Source organism: Rhinatrema bivittatum, chromosome 10, assembly GCF_901001135.1.
Source record: "Rhinatrema bivittatum chromosome 10, aRhiBiv1.1, whole genome shotgun sequence".
NCBI lineage: Eukaryota > Metazoa > Chordata > Amphibia > Gymnophiona > Rhinatrematidae > Rhinatrema > Rhinatrema bivittatum.
The window spans coordinates 14,081,558-14,104,413 of NC_042624.1; the positions used below are offsets into that span (position 1 = coordinate 14,081,558).

General features: G+C 44.8%; 1 protein-coding gene across 2 annotated transcripts in view; it reads left to right on the forward strand.

Annotated features, from left to right (window-relative positions):
* CFH (complement factor H) overlaps positions 1-22,856 on the forward strand; it is a 633,102-nt gene that overhangs the window by 224,309 nt on the left and 385,937 nt on the right. For both annotated transcript variants that reach the window (XM_029617534.1, XM_029617535.1), the window contains exon 8: positions 18,422-18,625. In XM_029617534.1, coding sequence (XP_029473394.1) covers positions 18,422-18,625 — 204 coding nt within the window. The remainder of the gene's footprint in view (positions 1-18,421; positions 18,626-22,856) is intronic.

A 22,856-nucleotide genomic window follows, 5' to 3' on the forward strand; every position in this document is an offset into this window, starting at 1 on the left:
TCCGAATGCACACCCCTAATGTATAATACCTAGCCCTGCTAGTAGGTGGCAGAGGGGGAGCATGTGAATGTTAAATAGAGTCGCTGAGAGTGCTGAGCCCTGGGGGACTCTTGTTTTTAGGCCAATCTTGTCTGATATTGTGGGGGTTTTTTTTGGGGGGGGGGTTTAAATTTATATTTTATTGAGTTATAACTTTAGTTACAAATACAATAAACCAAGAATTATCAGAAACATTTTTTAACAATTCAAACAAATACAAAACATGTTTTATTTCCTAGCCCACATCTAGAGGTACAGGAGGAGTATTCTAACTGATGCAAGTCTAACATTTAATACAACCCTACTCCTATTAACTTCATTTTTTTTCTGATATTGTGTTTTTTATCTTTACCTGATAAGATCTGTTTGTAAGATAGGATGTGAACCAGTCAATTGTTTGTTTTTGTAATCCAATTTCTTCCAGTCTTTTTAATAGTATATTATGGTTAACTGTGTCAAATGCTGCGGACAGATCTAGTAGTATCAAAACGTAGTGTTTGCCGCTATCAAATCCGCGTAGTACGCTATCTATCAGTGAGATTAGTAATGTTTCGGTGCTATAGTGTTTTCTGAAACCATGTTGTGATGGGTAGAGTATGTTATTGTTGTCTAGATGTTCTGCTAATTGCTTTTGTACTGCTTTTTCTATTAATTTAGCGAGCATAGGCAGGTTTGAAACCGGTCTATAGTTACTTAAGACGTTAGGGTCATTATTTCTTTTTTTCAGAATTGGTTTGATTATTGCATTCTTCAGTGGGTCTGGCATTACTCCTTCATTGAATGATAGATTAATTATTTTTGCTAATGTGTAGGAGGTTATGTCAGCTAGTTTTTTTATGTCTATGGTTGGAATGGTGTCAATTATATGTGGAGCAGGGTTTAATTTTTTTTTAACAAGGATTCTACTTCAGTTTGTGATACCTCGTCAAATGTGGAGAACTGTGTCACATCTCTTTTTTGCATTTTGATTTCTTGTTTATTTAGGATCGGAATCTTAGCCCTAAGGTTAGTGATTTTGTCTGAGAAATAGTGTGCTAATTCGTTGCATTTGCTTTCTTGTGGTGTTTGGGGTATTTCTGCTTTATCAATGGTCAGATTTTTTACTATGTTGAATAGTGTCCTTGGGTTATTTGAAAATTTTTCAATTTTTGAACTAAAGAATTGTTTTTTTGTGTCAAGAATTACTTTTTTATAATAGGCTAGTTGTTTCCTAAATTTAGTTAGGTTAACTGCAGATTTGTCTTTTTTCCACTTTTTTTCTTTTTTCCTTAGATTTTGTCTGATTTCCTTTATTTTTTCGTTAAACCAAGGGTTTTTTTGTTTGGGCTCATGTATTTGCATCATTCTTGTAGGATTAATGTCATCTGCCAATTTACTTGTGTTTGTTCGCCATTCTGTTGTTGCGTTTATACAGTTTTTGTGTTCAAAGTTTTTTAGGCTATTAGAGATGTGAATCGTGTCCTCGATCGTCTTAACGATCGATTTCGGCTGGGAGGGGGAGGGAATCGTATTGTTGCCGTTTGGGTGTTTAAAGTATCGTGAAAATCGTGAAAATCGTGAGCCGGCACACTAAAACCCCCTAAAACCCACCCCCGACCCTTTAAATTAAATCCCCCACCCTCCCGAACCCCCCCCCCAAATGCCTTAAATTACCTGGGGGTCCAGCGGCGGTCCGGAACAGCAGCGGTCCGGAACGGCCTCCTGCAATTGAATCGTGTTGTCTTCAGCCGGCGCCATTTTTCAAAATGGCGGCGCAAAATGGCGGTGGTCATAGACCAACACGATTCGACTGCAGGAGGTCATTACGGACCCCTGCTGGACTTTTGGCAAGTCTTGTGGGGGTCAGGAGGCCCCCCCAAGCTGGCCAAAAGTCCCTGGGGGTCCAGCGGGGGTCCGGAAAACGATCTCCTGCCGCGAATTGTTTTCCGTACGGAAAATGGCGCCGGCAGGAGATCGACTGCAGGAGGTCGTTCAGCGAGGGTCCGCCAGCGGGGGTCCGGAACGACCTCCTGCAGTCGAATCGTGTTGGTCTATGGCCGCTGCCATTTTGCGCCGCCATTTTGAAAAATGGCGCCGGCTGAAGACAACACGATTCAATTGCAGGAGGCCGTTCCGGACCGCTGCCTTTCCGGACCGCCGCTGGACCCCCAGGTAATTTAAGGCATTTGGGGGGGGGGTTCAGGAGGGTGGGGGATTTAATTTAAAGGGTCGGGGGTGGGTTTTAGGGGGTTTTAGTGTGCCGGTTTTCCTGCCATCCCCCTTCCCCCGATTTATGATTTTTTGACGATAAATCGGGGGAATTGGTATTGTATCGTGGCCCTAACGATTTTTGACGATTTAAAATATATTGGACGATATTTTAAATCGTCAAAAAATGATTCACATCCCTATAGGCTATCCTCTAATTTGCTTTTCAGTATGTCATGGTTAAAGGGGGGACGAAATTTAAATTCTAAGGGCTCATTTTTCTGTGTTTCTTTTGGTTTTGTGAATTTAATGTTGGACTGGATTAAGAAGTGATCGGACCATGGGATTTGACTATAGCTAGTATTCATGTGTTCAAAGAAGCTATGATTGATGTATGTTAGGTCAAGGGAATGGCCTGCTTTGTGTTTGGGTTTATTTGTAATTAAAGAGAATCCCAGTGCCTCCATCATGTCGTTTAGTGTCTGGCATGTATTTGATAATGGAGAAATGTCCATGTGAAGGTTGAAGTCTCCTAGTATGATGGTTGGTTTTGATGTGTTTAGATTTATTGTTAAATATTCTATTAATGGGGATATATTTAGGTCAAGTAAGCTGGGTGGGCAATAGATAATGCATATTTAGGTGTGTTCGGTGTCAAATAGTACAATTTCATGGTTTAGAGGGGGTGTTGTTGGTATCATTTTACATTTAAATTGTTTTTCAATAATTAGAGCTATTCCACCACCACGTTTATTTATCCTTGGAATTGAGAAAACGTCATAGATTTTGTGAGCTACAAAAACTTGTCCTGTGCATCCAGGAGACTCCAAAGTCTGAGCCCGGCGGGGGTCCTGAGTTTGGGAGCTACAGTTTCTGGCCCTCAACTGTTGCTACCTATCTCCCTCCTTAGGGAATCATGTTCATTTGCCACCACCACCCTCATGGACATTAGGGCGAGTGGAAATTTCATTTTAGTGGAGGTCGTCACACTCCTTCAGATACCTGTCCAACCATTGGAGGTCCCACTATGAATAACCTCAATTCAAGGAAAACCTTTCTCTGATCGGATCACTCATTGTACTATGGCCTTTTGCCTCACCATTGAGACCCTCCATGACAAGGAGATCTCCCTCCTGATCTTGAAATGATCAACACACCCTGTGGTCCTTGGACTTCCTTGGCTCCTGCTACATGCACCCCCATGTAGCTGGAGTTTTTAACTGATAGTTATCACTAAAGGATAAGTTACAAACACAAAGCTAGTGTTGTACTCAAATCTGATATAGAGAGACCTGGACATGATTTATCACATTTAACAATTAATATTGATTACAAACTATATTACCGAACCTTATGGCACCTGTGTAAACTGACAGATTTTAGTATCACTACTTTTATGTGCCTCACTGTAAACTGGTGTGATGGTACCCATCTTAACGATGGCATAGAAAAGATTTAAAATAAAATAAAATAAATAAATCCCTGCAACTCACCCAGTGGGGCCCTCAATGTCAAACCCACTGTTTTTTCAAGTGTCTCCATCCGTGACAGTCCTAAGCTCTACAATTCAAAGACAAGTTCTCCAAACTAAAAGCCGATATCCTGTCTCCACTCCGAGAGTTCAACTGTCCCATAGAACTCCTACCTGGAACCACACCTCCCAAGGGTAGAACCTATCCTCTTTCACTCCCAGAAACCCAAGTGATGTCAGAATATATCAAGGAAAATTTGGCCAAGGAGTTCATAAGACCCTCGACTTCCCCGGCAGGCACGGGTTCTTCTTTGTAAATAAAAAGGATGGCAGCCTCAGACCTTGTATAGTCTGCAGTGGTTTGAACACAGTCACCCATAAGAACTGATATCCACTGCCACTTATCAGTGAACTGTTCGACTGCCTACAAGGCACTCGTGTATTTACCAAACTAGATCTACGCAGGGCATATAATTTAGTACAGATCCGACCAGAATACATCTGGAAAAATGCCTTCAACACAAGAGACAGATACTATGAGTACGTAGTAATGCCCTCTGGGCTTTTCAATGCCCTGCAGTCTAGGATCTTTTATACTCATTCGTGGTAGTGTATCTAGACAATATATTAATCTTCTCCAAAGACCTGAAGTCCCATCATTCCCATGTTCAAACAGTCCTGCAGCATTTCAGAGACCACTATATGCTAAATTGGAGAAGTATATCTTTGAGCAACCCAGTCGCCCTTTTCTGGGCTATATTATCTCCCATTGCAGTTTCATCATGGACCCCGACAAACTCCAAGGTATTCGAGATCGGCCTCAAACAGTGGGCCTCCGAGCCGTACAGAGATTACTTGGATTCACAAATTACTATTGAAACTTCATCACCAATTATTCCACGCTGGACGCTCCACTCACCAGGAAAGGATGTGATCCTCGAGTGTGGAGCCCCAAGGCTCAATCAGCATTATATGCCTTGAAAGAGGCCTTCTGTACCAGCTCATGTCTATGCCACCCGGATCCTAACTGCCCCTTCATAGCTGAAGTCAACACATCTGCTATCGGTGCAGGGGCAGTCCACCAAGGGAACCCTAGTTCCATGTTCCTTTTCCTCACATAAATTCTCCTCCACAGAGCAAACATAAATTCTCCTCCACAGAACAAACCTATAACATAGGAGACCTTGAACTCCTAGCAGTGAAACTTGCTCTATAGGAATGGCGCCCCTGGCTTGAAGGGGTGCTACATAGATTCACGATATTCATGACTATAAAAATCTGGCACATTTAAAAGAGGCCCAGCTCCTTAACCCATGACAAGCCCGCTGGGCCCTATTCTTTGCATGCTTCAACTTCGAGCTCCGCTATCGCCCAGTGGCGAAAAATCTCCATGCAGATACACTCTCTCGCTCCATCAAGCCAGGCGACACACCTGAGACTCCCAGGCACATCACTGACCCAGTCTGCATATCCATTGCCGCCACCACCATAGTGCAAGCTGGGAAGATGGTGGTCTCCCACCATTTCCGCGGACGAGTGCTCCGTTGGGCTCATGAATCCAAGTTGGCTGATCATCCTGGCCGAGCCCACATTTTTTAGATGCTCCAAAGGCACTATTGGTGGCCGGGTATGACAAAAGACTCCCGAGAATATGTGGACTCCTGTCCAGTTTGCGCACAGCAAAAGCCCCTGATTGGCTGCCCATGGGGGGCTTCTTCAACCACTTCCTGCATCTACCGAGTCATGGTCTAGTTTGTCCACAGGATTTATAGTAGATCTGCCTCCTTCAAAAGGAAATATTGTAATCTGGGTCATCATAGACCATTTCTCAAAGATGGCCCACTTTGTCCCCTTACCTGGACTCCTATCAGCTCCAGAATTAGCTCATCTTTTCTTAACCCATGTATTTCGTATACATGGACTACCACAAGAAATTGTCTCCAACCGTGGTCCTCAGTTTGCCACTAAATATTGGAGGTCTCGCTGTAGAAAGTTCAATATTTTGTTAAACTTAACATCACCATATCACCCGCAAGCAAATGGCCAGGCTGAGAGGACTAATCGGTCTTTGAAGACCTTCATACGATTTTATGTCAATGACCCGCAAGATAACTGGGCTGACCTCCTGCCACGGGCAGAACAGTCCCATAACACACATATCTCCTCTGCCACAGAAGTGTCCCCCTTCATTGTAGTCTTCGGTCATCAACCTCATATACCCCTCACTGTACCCTCATACGCAGGCTCTGGAACCAAGTAAAGGAACAACTTTGCCAAGCAGCTGATCGGGCCAAATGTTTCACAAATGCCCATTGTCGGACCGCACCTATGTTCCAGCCCATACAGAAAGTCTGGCTTAGTACTAAGCACATCTGGCTATGATTTCCATCACACCGACTAGCTCCCAAATTTATTGGCCCATTTCCTATCCTTTGACGCGTAGGAGCAGTCACTTACCAGCTACAACTTCCAGCTTCCATGGGAATTCACAACACGTTCCACGAGTCGCTACTTAAACCTTTGGTCTTATCTTGGCCCTCCTGAAGGCCTCCTCAACCTACGTAACATTCTTCAGAACCTGAGAATACCTTACAAGTCAAAGAAGTCCTGGATGTCCGACGCCGTTGAGGCCACTGGGAGTACATCCTGATTTGGGAGGGCTTCAGCCTGGAAGAAAACTCTTGGGAGACCTCTCATCCTATTCTCGACAAGAACCTGCTCCAGGACTTCCATTGAGACCACCCAGAAAAAACCAGACTGGTAAAGCGTGGGTGCTGCGACCAGGCCTGCTCACCTTACATTGCCCACAACCAGCTCCAGTCTTGCCGCTGCAGTCAGTTTCCACCATCCCCGTCGCTCACCATGGCCCTCTCTGGCTTACTCCATGACACAGGCCTCGCAGTGAAGGTCCCGTTGGGGCTCCGTGTCTTCGGCCGCTTCGGCCCCGCCCCTAGGTGCAAGTGCAGCCAATGTGCCAGAACTTAAAAGGCCAAGTGCGGGAAAACCAAGTTGGGCACTGATTGATGACATCACCTAGTTGTCCTATAAATAGTGAGGTCCTGTCCCCAGGACCTTGCCTTGGCAATCGGGTCGACACCGTGGTGTTAGTAGTTTACCTTATCCTATGTTCGAGCGTCTCCGTGTTCCTGAGTCTCCGTGTGTTCCTGCATCCTTACTCAGGTAGTACCTCTCCGGTCTGATCTCTGGTACTGAACTCTGCCTGCCTGACCATTCTCATCTGCTGCCTGGAACTGTTATTGGCAAAGCTCCAGCTAGCCTCTGTCTCCTCGTGTGATCTGCCTCCTGGTGTCAGGTACTCTCTGGGTATGACCAGAGGGCTGTACCAATCCTGCACCAGGCTAAGGGTCCACCTCCAGCGTAACACTTTGCACTTGTCAACGTTAAATTTCATCTGTCATTTGGAAGCCCAATCTTCTAGTCTCACAAGGTCCTCCTGAAATTCATCACAATCCACTTGAGATTTAACTAAACGCCCATAAAACTGAAATGATTCTACTAAGTAGTAAATCATCCCCTGACAATATAATTGATTTTAAAACCGATTTCATGCAAATTAAATCCGCTGCTCAAGTTTATGACTTAGGTTTTATCATTTATCAAGAATTTCTTTTTAAATTAGATATTAATGGAAAGATCAAAGAGGGTTATTTAAATTACAAATTCTTAGACGTTTAGAGCCACTCTTAGAATTCAATGATTTTCGAACAGTTCTTCAGTCTTTGGTTTGTTCAACTCTAGATTACTGTAATGCTCTTTGTCTTGGGTTGTCTGCCTCTACTATTAGACCACTGTAATTATTGCAAAACACAACTGCCAGAGTACTAATGGGAGGAAGGAAGTTTGATCATATTACTCCCACTTTGGTTTCTCTGCATTGGCTTCCGATTAAAGATAGAATCGAATACAAGGTATTATGCTTAGTTCATAAATCATTAAATTACAATAAAAATATATGGTTAAACTCTGCTCTTCACTTTCATGTACCAGAAAGGAATCTAAGATCAGCAAACAAAAGCATTCTTAATGTCCCGTCAATTCAAACTGCACACCTATCTGAAGTAAGGGAAATAACTTTATTGATAGCAAGTCCAAAACTATGGAATATGCTCCCAGCAGAACTGAGATTACAAAAAGAATACACAAAGTTTAAAAAGTACCTTAAAACCTGGCTTATTAAAATAGTTTATGATAAGTGAGGATTAAATGGAAATTATGAATAGAGAACAGCTTCATAAATGGACAATCTAAGGCCTGGATTCACCATTCTATCGCAAATGGTGAATCCAGCGAGGGCGGGGGGCGGGCCTGTGAAAGCCAGCAGCCTTCGCACCACCGCAGTGTTTTTGCTGCTGGCTTTCGCACCCAATAACGCCACCGTGAAAGGTGGTGCTATTGGGCACACTACTGTGACGATAGCGTTGTTTAACTTATTGCTGCCCCGACTCCTCCCCTCGTCACCCCAACTCCGCCCTCAGAATGCTATCGCACACGGAAAGGGATTTTTCACGTGCAATAGCGGCTTATCGCATGTGATAGTGGCTCATCGCACGCGATAAGCATTTGAAAATGACCCCCTTAGTTTTTAAATTTGTATTTTCATTTGATCAACATTATTTTAGATATTTAATTGGATCTATCTTATTTTTATTTTATTTTTACTTTTTACTTTGTATTTTATTGTTTTTGTTTCATATTTATTATACTGTAAACATGTAATATTATATATTTTTAGAGATTGACGGTATAGAAAACTGACAAATAAGTAAATAAATAATTACTCTACATAATTTTGTGTCATCTGCAACTTTGATCACCTCACTCATTGTACCCCTTTCCAGATCATTTATAAATATATTAAAAAGCACCGATCCAAGTACAGATCCCTGAGGCACTCCACTGTTTACATTTTTCCACTAGGAAAACTGACCATTTAATTCTACTCTCTGTTTCCTGTCTTTTAACAACTTGCAATCCACAAAAGGACATTGCCTCCTATCCCATGACTTTTTAGTTTTCTTAGAAGCCTCTCATGCGGGACTTTGTTGAACACCTTCTGGAAATCCAAATACACCACATCTACCGGTCGACCTTTGTCCACATGTTTATTCACCCCTTCAAAAAATATGTAAGAGATTTATGAGGCAAGACTTCCCTTGGGTAAATCCATGTTGGCTGTGTTCCATCCAACCATGTCTATCTAAATATTTTGTGATTTTACTCTTTATAATAGTTTCCATGATATTTCCTGGTACTGGAGTCAGGCTCACTGGTCTATAGTTTCCTGGATCACCCCTGGATCTCTTTTTAAATATAGGGGTTGAACTGGTTATCTTCCAATCTTCAGGTACATTGATGATTTTAATGATAGGTTATACATTTTTACTAACAGTTCTGAAATTTCATTTTTTAGTGATGATATCTGCTCTGGAGACAGTTTTCAAGGGTGACGATTCTGATGAACTGAACCAAATCATGGTGAACCTGGAAGATATAGTAGGCCACATTGACAAATTTAAGAGTACAAATCACCTGGACCAGATGGCTACCACCCCAGGGTTCTGAAAGAACTAAAAAATGAAATGTTATACCTATTACAAGTAATTTGTAACCTATCATTAAAATCATCCATTGTACCTGAAGACTGGAAGTTAGCCAATGTAGCCCCGATATTTAAAAAATGACTCCAGATGTGATCCAGGAAGTTATAGACCGGTGAGCCTAACTTCAGTGCTGGTAAAAATCATGGAAACTGTTATAAAGAATAAAATCACAGAACATATAGATAGACATTGTTTAATGGGACACAACCAGCAAGGATATACCTAAGGAAACTCTTGCCTCACAAATCTGCTATATTTTTTTGAAGAGATGAATAAGCATGTATATAAAGGTGAACTGGTAGATGTGGTGCATTTGGATTTTCAGAAGGTATTTGACAAAGTCCATCATGAGAGGCTACTAAGAAAACTCAGAAGTCATGGGATAGGAGGTGATGTCCATTTGTGGGTTCCAAACATATTAAAAGACAAGAAACAGAGAATAAGATTAAATGGTTTGTTTTCACAATGGAAAAATGTAAACAGCGGAGAGCCTCAGGAATCTGTAATTGGACTGGTACTTTTTAATATATTCATATATGATCTGGAAAGTGGTATAACTTAATCAGCGTAGCTAAATCACAAGTGGCTTGTGATAAATGCAGAAGGACATTGTGAGACTGGAAGATTGGGCTCACATGTACATGCTGTAGTTATATGTTGTTGACTCTCCTCCTTTGTATTTCGCATATTACCCAGTTAGCCCTTCCCTTGTTCATTGTAATTTCCTTTCTCAGTTACTTGTAAACCGACATGATGTGTCCTACGAATGCCAGTATAAAAAAGTGTAAAATAAATAAATAAAATAAATGTTGTTATGTTCCATATTAGGATTTACCACCCAGGAAAAAGATCTGGGCATCATAGTTGATATTACATTGAAATTGTCATATCAGTGTACTGTGGCAGCAAAAAAGCAAACTGAATGTTAGAAATTATCAGGAAGGGAATGGAAAATAAAATGGAGGATGTCATAATGCCTCTGTATCATGCCATAATGAGATTGCACCTTGAATACTGTGTGCAGTTCTGGTCGCCACTTCGCAAAAGATATGTAGTTGCACTGGAGAAAGTGCAGAAAAAGATGACCAAATGATAAAGGATGTGGAATGGCTTCCTTATGAGGAAAGGCGAATGAGGTTAGGGCTGTACAGCCTGGAGAAGAGACAGCTGATGGGGGATATGATAGAGATCTACAAAATCGTGAAAGGACTAGAATGGGTAAATGTGAATTGGTTATTTACTCTTTAGGATAATACACAGACTAGGGGGCACTCTATTAAGTTAGAAAGTAGCACACGTAAAACAAATTGAAGAAAATACTTTTTCACTCAGTGCACAATTAAGCTCTTGTATTTATTGCCAGAGGATATCGTTAAGGTAGACAATGCAGCTGTGTGTTTATAAAAGGTTTGGATAAATTCTTGGAGAAGTCCATTAACTGCAATTAATCATCAATAGGGAATGTCCACTGCTTGTTGTCGGCATTAGTAGCATGGCATATCTCATGTAAAACCTCCATATTAAAACATCATTAACTGCCTTCACTCAAAAGGCAACAATACAATTTATGAAAAGGAAAAATTGAAAATGTTACACCATGTAATAAAATACCAGCACATTTCCTTTTAGGAAAACAGAACAAGTCAAGATATTATAGATGTCTATACAGAAACTACTCATCAGCAGAATATCTCACCTTGTTCACAAATGTAGAACACAAACAGACTCTCACCAAATAAAGAATAAATATACTAGAAACAATAAATAAAAATGTGCAGAAAAAAACTGAAATAGAAAGCCCAGCAATTCATTCTGTTTGCAGACAATGGAAAAAGACTAGATAAATTACTATTTCTCATTTAACTTTAAACAACAAAATCAAGAAATATAAAACATCAATAGTAGTAAAATCACACTAATCAAAAGAATACACATTTAAAAGCAGCTTATGAATTGAATAGTATCCAATAATTCATCTTTAAAATTTTCTAAACACCAATAAAATATTGTAAAACAGCAGATACATCAAATAACACCCAATAATTCAAATTTATAATGATAAAAATAATCTCTCGTGCTCCATACCTGGAAAATGTTATTTCCAGTTTCCCAAAATTTGTAGTGTATTAGTGAGGGAAAAGGATGGCAGATGCCAGGAATAGCCTTCCAGTGTTGGTGGGGAGCACAAAATTGGTGCTGGAATTTTAAAAGTCTGGGATAAGCTATTTATTTATTATTCCTCACTCTACAACATAGCCTGACACGGCTTACAATATAAAAACATTCATATAGAATATAGAAAAAGCATAAAGCCAAACATAAGGACAAAAGTTATTTGCTCTGGACATTCAAGTGACTTCAAGTGAAGGTCTTTGAAGAAAAGGAAAGTTTTCAATGCCTTTTTGAAATGGTTTGAGCAGGAGGTATCTCACAAAGTCCCTGGGTTGGAATTCCAAAGGGATAAGTACTAATTTTCCTTATTGCTTTTCTTTCTTTTTCCTGGCTGTACTGTTGTTGTTGCTGTAACTCCTGAGCTGTGAAAATCATAAACCCACAGCAGTTGAAAGCTCTATCACTGGCTCTTGTGTTAAAGACACCCCATGCAGTAAACATCACCACAGGGTGAAAGAATTGTAGGCATGAAAGGAAACAGGACAGAAGAATGCCATTTTTCCAGTTCACCTTCTGAACAGCTAAGTGGGTGAGGGAGAAGTAGAGTGAGGATGTTAGGACTCCCAGCCACAGCAACCCACGACCGGGCCCTCTTACCTGCGCTGGCAGGTACTCGATCCTGGCTCCCTCCTCGGCGGCCCAGGGCGGCCTGGCCCCGAACTCTGCAGCAGCATCCTGTCCACGCGGCACAGGACGCCGCCGACTTGGCATCAGCATCCGCCTCACTAGGCACGCATGCACGCCTCTCTCCTCTTCTTAAAGGGCCGGCAGCGGGATACTTCGCTGCAGCCCCGGATGATAACGTCATTGCACTCGGGTATTTAAACCTGACTCAGACCTCTGCACTTCACCTTGGCAACAGGCCTGGCTCATCCTTGAGTATGTTATTACTTGTTCTTGATCCTGCGTTCCAGTTTGCCTTCCTGCTCCTGCCTTCCAGCCTCATCTTCCTGATCCTGTGTTCCTGTCCTGGTGTTGCGGCTCTGGTTGCGCACCTCGCGACCGGACCCTTACCTCCTCTTCCCCGCGGGACGCCACCAGAACCGCCGGATCCGCTGGGCCCTTTCGGGCCTACATCGCGGCATCCCCATGAGGGAGACGCCAACAGGCCTTGCTGACCCCGCCCCCTGGGCTCACGCACGGAGGGCCCTCTTTTAAAGGGCCTCCGGCGCGAAGCTCGGGCCGGTCCCTAGGATGACGTCAGACGCCGAGGGGAATTTAACCTCGGTGTTCACCCCGGGACTTTGCCTTGAAACATGGTCGACTCTTGTGAGTAACTAGTTGCCGTTCGTCTGCCTGCCTGACCCTGCTCATCTGTTCCTGTTTGTCTGCCTGCCTGCCTAATCCTGCTCATCTGTTCCTGTTCGCCTGCCTGCCTGACCCAGCCTTCCTGCTTGCCTGTTCTAGCCGCCTGCCCTAAACCTGGTCTGTTTGCTCGTCTACGCCTCTAGCCGCCTGCCCTGAACCTGGTCTGCTCGTCTACGCCTCTTGCCGCCTGCCCAGTATCTGGCCTGTCTACCTATCCACATCGTCTGCCGCTCTCCTAAGTCCCAGTGGCTCGGGTCCCTACAGGCTCCTCCTGGGGGGATCGCGGACTTCCAAGTCGAAGTCTCCATAGGATCTCCAGGAGAAGCTACAGACCTTTCGGGCTAAAGGGATACCCTCCTGCAGCGGCAGTATCGCCTACCGACCTACATCATCTAGCGGGGATCTACGTCAGTACCTCTCGGCGGGTCAGACCAAGGATCCACCTCCTGACTCTCAACACCTGGTTCCATTCCTGCTCCTGCCCTCAGACTTCCTGCTCCTGCCCTCAGACAGCCTTCCTGGTTTTGATTCCTGCTTGGTACTTTGTCTTCGCTACTTCACTGCCTGTCCTGACCTTTGGCCTGCCTGTTCGCTGTCTGCCCTGACCTCTGGCCTGTCTCTGGTTTCGCCTGTGTGCCACTTGCCTCGACCCGGTCTGCCTGATGCTGCCTTACCTTCTCCCTGGACTCCTCGATGTGAGAGACCCGCGCCTAAGTCCTGCTAGCCCTGGCACCCAAGGGCTCAATCTGAGGGGAATGTGGGCTGGTATAGGTGAAGCTCCAGTTGGGTCTTCTCCACCTATACTGCCTCCCGATGACAAAGACAGCTGAGGGCCTGCCCTCGGTGGTGGTTCCAACCTTGTCTCGGTTCAAGGGCCCACAAACACAACAGGTTGCCAAGGCCAATGACCCAGTGGACCTGAGGGGTCTTCAAGTCATTCACAGACTGGCTCAGCAGCTCCAGCAACAGCAACAGTGCCTGGATGTCTTGGCTGCCACAGTGGAGTATCTAGCCAATCAACTGGACTCAGCACTGATGTCTGGTGCCTCTCCACCAGTGCCCATGGCAGCACCGGTTCACACCGCACCTCTCCACCTTCTGGCACCTCCCCACTATGCTGGAGATCCAAAGCAGTGCCGCAGCTTCCTGAAACATTGCTTTATGCATTTTTCCTTGGAACCAGCACAGGTCACCAGTGACTAGGTCAAGACCATCGTTATTTTGTCTCTGCTTGATGGCAAGGCTCTAGTGTGGGCCTCCCCCTTGTGGAAATGCATGGATTCCCTACAAATGGATCTTCCCCCGCTTCATACAGATCTTTAAACTGAAGAACCTGGTCGGCAGTCTACTGATGCCTCTGACCTCCTCCACCTCCATCAGGGGTCACGCTCCTTGGTGGATTACTCCGTGGAGTTCTGCACCCTGGTGTCAGTTCTGCACCCTGGTGTCAGAACTAGGGTGGCACAAGTACAGTCTTTGCAGAATTTTCCTAGAGGGTATGGCCTCGAGAATCAAGGATGAACTTGCCACCCTGGAACTGCTGGAGGACTTGGAGGCTCTCATTGACCTCACCGAATGAATCGATCGCCACCTACAACAGCGCCTCTGAGAACCAAAGCCAAGCCATAAGGCCATTCCCCTGACGCCATCCTTCTCCTGGCCCTGGCTCCACCCCTTTCTCCTGAGCCAGCTCAGACTCGGAGAAGAGTCCATGCAGGTCGGTCGCAGTCACCTCACTACAGAGGAAAGACAATGGCCCCAGACTTTAGGCCTATGCCTCTACTGTGCCGGTAAGGGTCACATGCTGGCCCAGTGTCCTGAGAGGCTGGGAAACTCCAGAGCCTAGGTGTTAAGGGGGAGATGACCCTAGGCTGCGTAAACACTGCTCCCTAATGCACTGCTCCAGTAATTCTTGTCTACCCCAAGGGCTTATTTTCCACGCTGGCCTTCATCGATTCCGGAGCCGGAGGGAACTTCATCCTTTTGGAACTAGTCAAAGAACTGAACCTTCCTGTCACCCCAGAACACCACCACTAGTGATCTGCTCTATCTGAGGGGACCTGTTACCGGGCCAGGTTGCCCACGTCACCGCTCCAGTGAGACTATGCACTGGGATCCTGCATGAAGAGAAGATCTCTTTCTTCATATTGGAGAAGGCGATTCATCCAGTGGTACAGGGACTTCAATGGCTTCAGAGACATTCTCTCCACATTGATTAGGAGACCTTGCAACTGGCTTCCTGGGGGCCCAATTACCACATGACCTGTCTCTGCGGATTACCCCAACCCAGGCTTCTGCTTGCTATAACCTCGTCGGTCCAGCCAGCCCAGTACGCTGACTCCGTGGACATGTTCTCCAAAGAAAAGGTGGAGACGCTTCCCTAGCTCCGTCCATCTGACTGCACTATAGATATCCTTCCAGACACCATGCCCCCCCCCCCCCCCCGGGGCCAGGTATACCACTGTCTCTCCCCAAGACTCAGGCTATGTCGCAGTGCATTCGGGAGAAGTCAAGGCAGCGTCAGGCAGACAGGGCGATGTAGGCAAAAGACAGGCAGAACCAAGAACAGGCTGAAGTTCAGGACAGGCAGCAAAGAAGTGGAGGCGAGGTACCAAGCAGGAGTCAAAACCAGGAAGTCAGTCCGAGGGCAGGAGCAGGAATGGAACCGAGACAGGAACACAGGATCAGGAAGACGAGGCTAGAAGGCAGGAACAGTAAGGCAAACTGGAACACAGGATCAGGAAGGCAAACTGGAATGCAGGATCAGGAACGAGCAACAACGCACTCAAGGATGAGCCAGACATGTTGTCAAGGCGAAGTGCAGAGGTCTGAGCCTGGTTTAAATACCCGAGTACAGTGATGTCATGCTCTGGGGATGCAGTGAATTTTCCCACTGCGGGCCCTTTAAGAAGGGGAGAGAGGTGCGTGCGCGTGCCTAGTGAGGCAGACGCTGAGGCCAAGACGGCCATGGGGTTTGGGGCCAGGCTGCCCTGGGCCGCCGAGGAGGGAGCCAGGACCGAGTGCCTGCCAGCGCAGGTAAGGGGGCCCAATCGCGGGTTGCCACAGCTGGGAGTCCTAACAGTCCCACCCCTCCTTTATGCCCCTTCTTAGAAGGACCAGGTTTGCCGAGATGTGCCAGGTGGAACTGTTGGAGGAGCGCCTTGTCAAGGATGTTCGAGACAGGTTCCCAGGTGTTCTCCTCTGGTCCAAATCCTTCCCAGGCAATCAGATATTCCCAGTGTCTGGATGGCATCTCACATCCAGTACTTCCTTTACCTGGTAAATCTGGTCCTCTTCAGATGAAATACCTGGTGGCTCTGGTGGCTTGCGGTGGCGCCAGGAGAGTCCCAGTGGTTTCAAAAGGGAGACATGAAATGTGTTATTTATTTTCAAGTTTGAGGGTAGGCGCAGGTGGTAAGTAACCGGGCCCAGATGTTCAATCACCGTGAAAGGCCCAATGTACTTGGGCGCTAACCTCATCAATGGCACTCAGAGGTGGATGTGGTGGGTACTCAACCATACCCTATCCCCAGCCTTAAAGAGAGGAGCTGGGTGGTGGTGTCTGTTGGTCCCTTTCTTGGCTGTTTCGGCTGCTCACTGGATGTTGTCCTGGGTGCTGTTCCAGAGGGAATGGAGCTGTTGTGCGGTGAGTTGAGCAGCTGGAGAGGGCACTGAAAGCGGCATGGGTAACGATGGAGCCGGATGGCATCCTGGCATAGGTAATGGTGGAGCCAGATGGCACCCAAAGTCCAATTGGAAGGGTGAGGCACCAGTTGCTGAATGAGTGTCAGGTTGTGAGATAACTCTTCCCAGGGTAGCAGAGCAGCCCAGTCATCCTGTCTCATATTGACGAATGAGTGGAGAAAGGACCTTTTCAAGGTCCGGTTGGTGCGTTTGGCTTGCCCATTACCTTGGGGGTGGATGCCAAAGTGAAGTCAAGTTGCACCCTGAACATCCTGCACAAAGAGTGCCAGTATCTGTCTGTGAACTGGGTCCTTTGGACATATATGTGTTGGGGCAGTCCGTGGAGGTGAAAAATGTGCTGGGTGAGCTTGGGCACCGTGGGTAGCTTGGATAGTGTGACAAAGTATGCCATCTTGGAAAATCTGTCGATGAATGCCCAGATGATTGATTCCCATTAGACGGAGGTAGGTCCACTATGAAATCCATTGAAACGTGGGTCCATGGCTCCTTGGGTACAGTCAAGGTTGTAGGAGGCCCAAGGGCGCCCGGGCAAAGGTTTCTACTGGGCACAAGTCGGGTAGGAGTCGACATATGCCTGGACGTCTCACTACATTTGTGGCCACCAGTAATAATGGTGCAGTAGTTACAATGTCTGTGCCCTTCTAGGGTGATCAGCAGTGAGAGAATTGTGTGCCCATGCCAGGAATTTGGACTCCTCAACGTGAGAGACCCGCACCTAAGTCCTGCCAGCCCCGGCACCCAAGGGCTCAACCTGAGGGGAATGAGAGCTGGTATAGGTGAAGCTCCAGTTGGGTCTTCTATGCCTGTACCACCTGCCAATGATGAGGACCACTGGGGGCTTGGCCTCAGTGGTGGTTCCAACCTTGTCTTGGTTCAAGGGTACACAAATGCAACAGAGGAAATAGAAGGACTGCAGAAAATGAGACAGTCTCAAAGGGGACAGTGGGTGAAGAATGGGAAGCTGAAGGCTGAGAAGATGGAAGATGGAGGTTATAGGAGAGGAAGGTGGAGGGGTGGTTAGAGATACAAAAGATATGGGGACAGTTAGGCAAGAGGAAGAAGGAGGTGGTGATGGAGGGGATGGCTTGAGATGATAGGAAGGGGAAAGGTGGAAAAAAGAGAAAATGCACAGATAGCCTTTTTCTGCCCCTGGGAAAGAAGACAGCTATTACAACTGTTGTGGCTGTTGGCGCCATGTATGCCTGACCTGACTGATGCTTTCCCAAACCCAAACCTTGTTGGCAACTCTGCTCCCCTCATGATGCCATCTGCAGCTCACTTTAAACAGCAATTTGCCACTGCAGGTGGGTTATCCTTTTGGGGACAACCTGAGGGACCGGAGATTGTTACTCAGGATTAGGGATGTTTTCTGCTTGTCAGTTTTAACTTCATGTGCACAATTTTTTTGTGCACACTAATTAACATTTAAAACAGTTTAGTGGTCTATAAAACAAAACAAAAAAAAAAAACCCAGAAAAAATTAAATGACATGAACAGTAACAAAAATAAATGAAAAAAACAACATGTTTTGTCTGCACATCCCTTCTCAGGGTGTGATAGGGTATGCAGTCTCTGTTTCCTGGCATGAGTGGAATCAGTTTACTGTTGTTTGGGGAGTTTAGTATATTGTACTTTGATATTTAGATGGGAGGTGAGAGATGGGGTATTGTGGTTTATTTGAAATGGCTGCCCATTTTTTACTGTTTATCACAGCGTTATCCTATCCACTAGTGAAAGTGGGGTATGGATGCTATTCGGCATTATAATATAGTTGTTGAGAAGTAAGACTAAAGCTGGAGCTCACATTGGATTTGTGATGTAATAATAAGCTTGCAGGAAAAGGGGCAGATTAGACAGACCTTCCAGTCCTTATTTGCCAGCTTCATCAATGTTTCTCTTCATCTTTTCTTTTTTTAAGATAAACAGTGTGACTTTCCAGAGATTGGAGATGGCAAACTATATGACACCTATTTAACATATTACAAGAACCATTATTTCCCAATGGTGAAAGGGAAGAAAATCTATTACGTATGTAATGATGATTTCTTTACGGAAGAAGGGACTACGCTGGCAAGAATCGAATGTACTGATCAAGGATGGTTCCCCATACCAAAATGCCTCAGTGAGTAAATCTTTATTAGTTACTCAATATTTATGTAAAAGTCCTGCTGCATGTCAATATTAGGAAGTATAAAAATGAGTTTCCCAAACAGAAAAATAGAAGTGTTTCACCTTCTCTTAAGCAAAGGCAAAGAATCATTGTGTGTCTTTTTATTTAATGATGTTTGTGAAGGATTTGAGTTTTACGATGATGTTCATTGATTTGAGCATCACAAGGAAAAGTAATTAATACATTCCAGGCAATAAACATAGAAACCACACTTTTTTTTTCTCTCATACTTATCTGTTACTCTTGGCTCTTAATAACCCTTTGATTCTATTTCCCTTCCACCCCCACCATTAATGTAGAGATCAGTGTTGGAGCTGCATCCAAGTGAAATAAGAGTGAGAATGGCACCAGTGGGATTCAAACCCATGCCCCCAAAGAGACTGGACCCTTAATCCAGTGCCTTAAACCACTCAGCCATGATACCCCACAGATTTCATTTTATAATCAAATCCCTTAGATTCCAATAGAGGCCTTAATAAACTTGAAAATAAATCCATTCATGAAATGTGAAATGATTTTATGGTCCTTAAAGTCATTATCAGTGATGTTCATTTCTTTAAATGCTGAAGAGATCTGAGAACATTTTCTAGCCGTTCTTTATTAGAATTTAATTTCTTCACTTCAGTTGCTTTTCTCTGGCTCTTCTCTTCCACCTGTCTAATTCTCTTCTACTTCTCCTCCACCTTTCCTTCTTTCACCCTCATTTCCCCCTTATCTGGTTCTCCTCTTTCCTCCCTCCCTCTCTTTCTTTCAAGTGACCCTCCTTCTGCCCTCACCCTTTAAAGTTCTTCTCCTTCCCCCATGTCCCCTTTTTAGGAACCTCTTGCTTTCCCTTCCTTTTCTAATTTTGTTCATTTCCCCCTTCTCCTTTTCAAGTGCTTCCTCTGTATCCTACTTCCTCTTTCAGGTTTCTGTTATGTTTTTGTATGGATGTGAACCCTAGGCTGAGATGAGATATGGGTCCGCCCACAGGGAGGAGCCCTATGGGCCTCACTGTCGGTAGGCGGGGTCTCAGGAGTACAGGACACAGCTGTATGGAGATACTTTATTGTAGGAAGGAAAGGCAGAGCCCACAGAACAGGAGACTAGTAACAGTTCTGAGCAGTGGGGTATACCCAGGCGATACAGCTGATGTTGTAGAGCTGGTAGTGACCCGCGGAGCGGGATATGCCAGGAAGCTCCTTAGGCAAACGGAATACCTCAGAGGTGCAGATCTAGTAGTGGCTCACAGCTCGGGGTACGCCAAGCAATCTGTGGAGCAGATGGTTTGACTGAGTTGCAGGAAACCCAAAGGAGTTGATAGGTGGAGCGGTAGAACCAGTAGCTCAGGAAGTGCTGGAAATAGCTTCACTGATGAGGAATGGTAGTGGCCCGAGGCATGGGGTACACCATAGAGATACCCAGGAAGTAAAGTGTTGAAGTCAGAAGTAGGTACTCACTAAGGAAGACCCAGAATAGCTCTGGAGAAGCGGGTCAGGTAGAATCCCAAGTCAGGAAAGCCCTCCAAGGAGCTGATAGCCAGGAACGCAGAAGGGCCCTTGAGGAGTGTCAGGACCCAAAGCAGAACTGGAACAGGAGGTACAAAGGTAGGGTGGATTCAGCAATGAGGAAACTCCTTGCTAACTCGTATTAGCAGAGGGCTGGTCAGCTTAAGCACAGCGGCAGGTATACGTCATCCAGAGGGGATGCCACCAAGGTTCCCGCCATGACGTGTACAAAAGAGGCCCTTGTACATGCACGCGCATGCCTAGGTGATTCTGGATCCAAGATGGTGGTCAGCATCGCTCACGCCATCCTGGGGATGCCGAGGAGGTCATCGTTGGCTGGCGAACGCTGCCACTTGTCCAAGGATTGATGGTGCAGGGGAAAAAGAAGTGAGCATGAGAGGTCGCAGCTGTCTGTGACTGACGGGTGTAACAGTTTCTTCCCTCTTATACTCCTTTCAGGCTCTTCTCCTTTCCACCATCACCTTTTCAGATTCTCTCTCTCTTCCCTCCCCCCAATTGCAATAAGAGGTAATTGCTGAACCCAGTTTTTGAGACCTTTTTTTTTTTGCAATTTACTATTTATTAAATTTTTCCAATATTCATACATAATGAACATTTACAGTGCGCAGATATTTATTTTACTTTAACAACAATAAGTTCACCCAAATGTAACTAACATAGATTCATATCTGCTTTTCTAAGAAATCCTTAGGGGGAATCTTTAACAAGCGGAAAAAAAGGAAAAGATAAAATTATATCATCATAAGTAAAGGTAACGCCGCATGAGATAGAGAGATTCTTTGACTAGCACCATAACTTGGCAGAACATTATGGGCTTGATGGAACTAGAAAACCTTGTAGCTGGTTTGGTTAAAGAAAAATATACTTACCATTTTGATAATTTATAATCCTTGTCCACCAATCCCACTGTAAATATGTTTTGAACTGTATATGCTTTGAATTGTATTTCTTTTTGCTAATCATGTTTTGAATTGCATTCCACTGGGTTCTCTGTAAGTTTCAGTTTCAACCATTGTTTCAATGTATCCGCCCCTGAGGTGACAGTTCTGTTCTCTGTAAACCGGTGCGATATGTATTCTATACAGGAACATCGGTATATAAAAATGAAAAAAATAAAAAAATAAAAAAATAAAAATAATGCATTTAGAGGGATATCTAAGGCTAAAAATAGCCCCTCTTGCCATTACATCTGATTTTAATGATAGAAACATTTTTCTTTTTCTTGACTAATATGTGATATGTCGGGGTATATCCACATTTTTTCCCCATAGTATAATTCAGATCGATTCCGCATGAATCTCTTCATGATCAGTTCTCTATCTGCTGCGAAAGTACAATATAAGAACAAAGTCATTCTTTTATGAATTTCAAAATCAGTCGACATTTCCAAGATTTCAGTCAGATTTAACTGTTGCTCCTTCTCCTTATCCACATTGCCTTCTATCTTACTCCCTTTCACTGGGAGATATTAGAGTCTAGATATTACAGGTAATCCTTCCGCTGGTATTTTTAAAACTTTAATCATATAAGTTTTAAACAACTCATACGCAGAGATTTCTTTAACAGTTTATCTGACTTTTGAATCACTGTTACAAATGCAGTCAGGCCCCTGTGGGGCAGATAGAGAGGCACTGGGATTTTTATTTTATTTATCATCAGATATTGACTTCAAAAACAGGTGGAAAATCTTAACAAGCAAACACATTTTTGTGTATAAAAATTCAAACAATCTTGCTTGTCTCTTTCTTGAAAAACAGAAACTACACACTCGAGGGTAATTCAAAAAAAAGGGGAAAAATGAAAACCAGCAGAGCTGACACTCTCTGGCAGCAGTGCAATTCTTCAAGCACAAACTATGGGCCTCATTTTCCAATATTGCAGGTGATATCTTATGCAAATAAGCATGTGTATCATAAAGTGTGATAACAGCTATGCAACATGCTCTTAACCCAATTTGGTTACATTGCCAGTACATGATGTTTCTGGACAGCCTGTTTCAGTATGAGAGAGAGAGAGAGAGAGAGAGAGAGAGAAAGAGAGAGAGAGAGAGAGAGAGAGAGAGAGAGAGAGAGAGAGAGAGAGAGAGAGAGAGAGAGAGAGAGAGAGAGAGACTGCCTTGCTATACTGTCTCCTCCCTAGACAGGTTTTTGTATCCCTATGGTAGGCCCACCTAGTACCTCGAGGTGGGGATTAGGTATTAGTGTAGGGGGTTGGGGGCCACTTTCACATTCAACATGAGACGTACGAACATAATATGGACATCCATGACTTCGCTCACTCGCCATTCTCCTACCCTTGCCCCAATAAACACATTGCACCATTCTTTGGGTAAAATAAGGCCGCAGCTTTATTAACCTGGAGACCCGAGCCCCCACAACATAACAACCATATTAACACTTCGTTAACAATATATTAACACTATATTCACGGTAGCAGTTTCAGCTTCCCCCCTTTTCTGACCCTCCGCCGCTCCCCCGGCAGGAGCGGTCCCCCCTCCAGCCTTCGGCTCAACCACCGGCTTTTCCCCCACCGGGTTCAGACTCCCGCCACCTGCCTGCAAGGAGCCCTCCCGGGTGGACTCCCGCCGCCATCCTGCAAGGAGTCCCGCCGGCCAGCTCCCGCCACTTCTAGCAAGGAGCTCCCCCTTTTGACAACAGCCCCCCTCAGTTGTCACC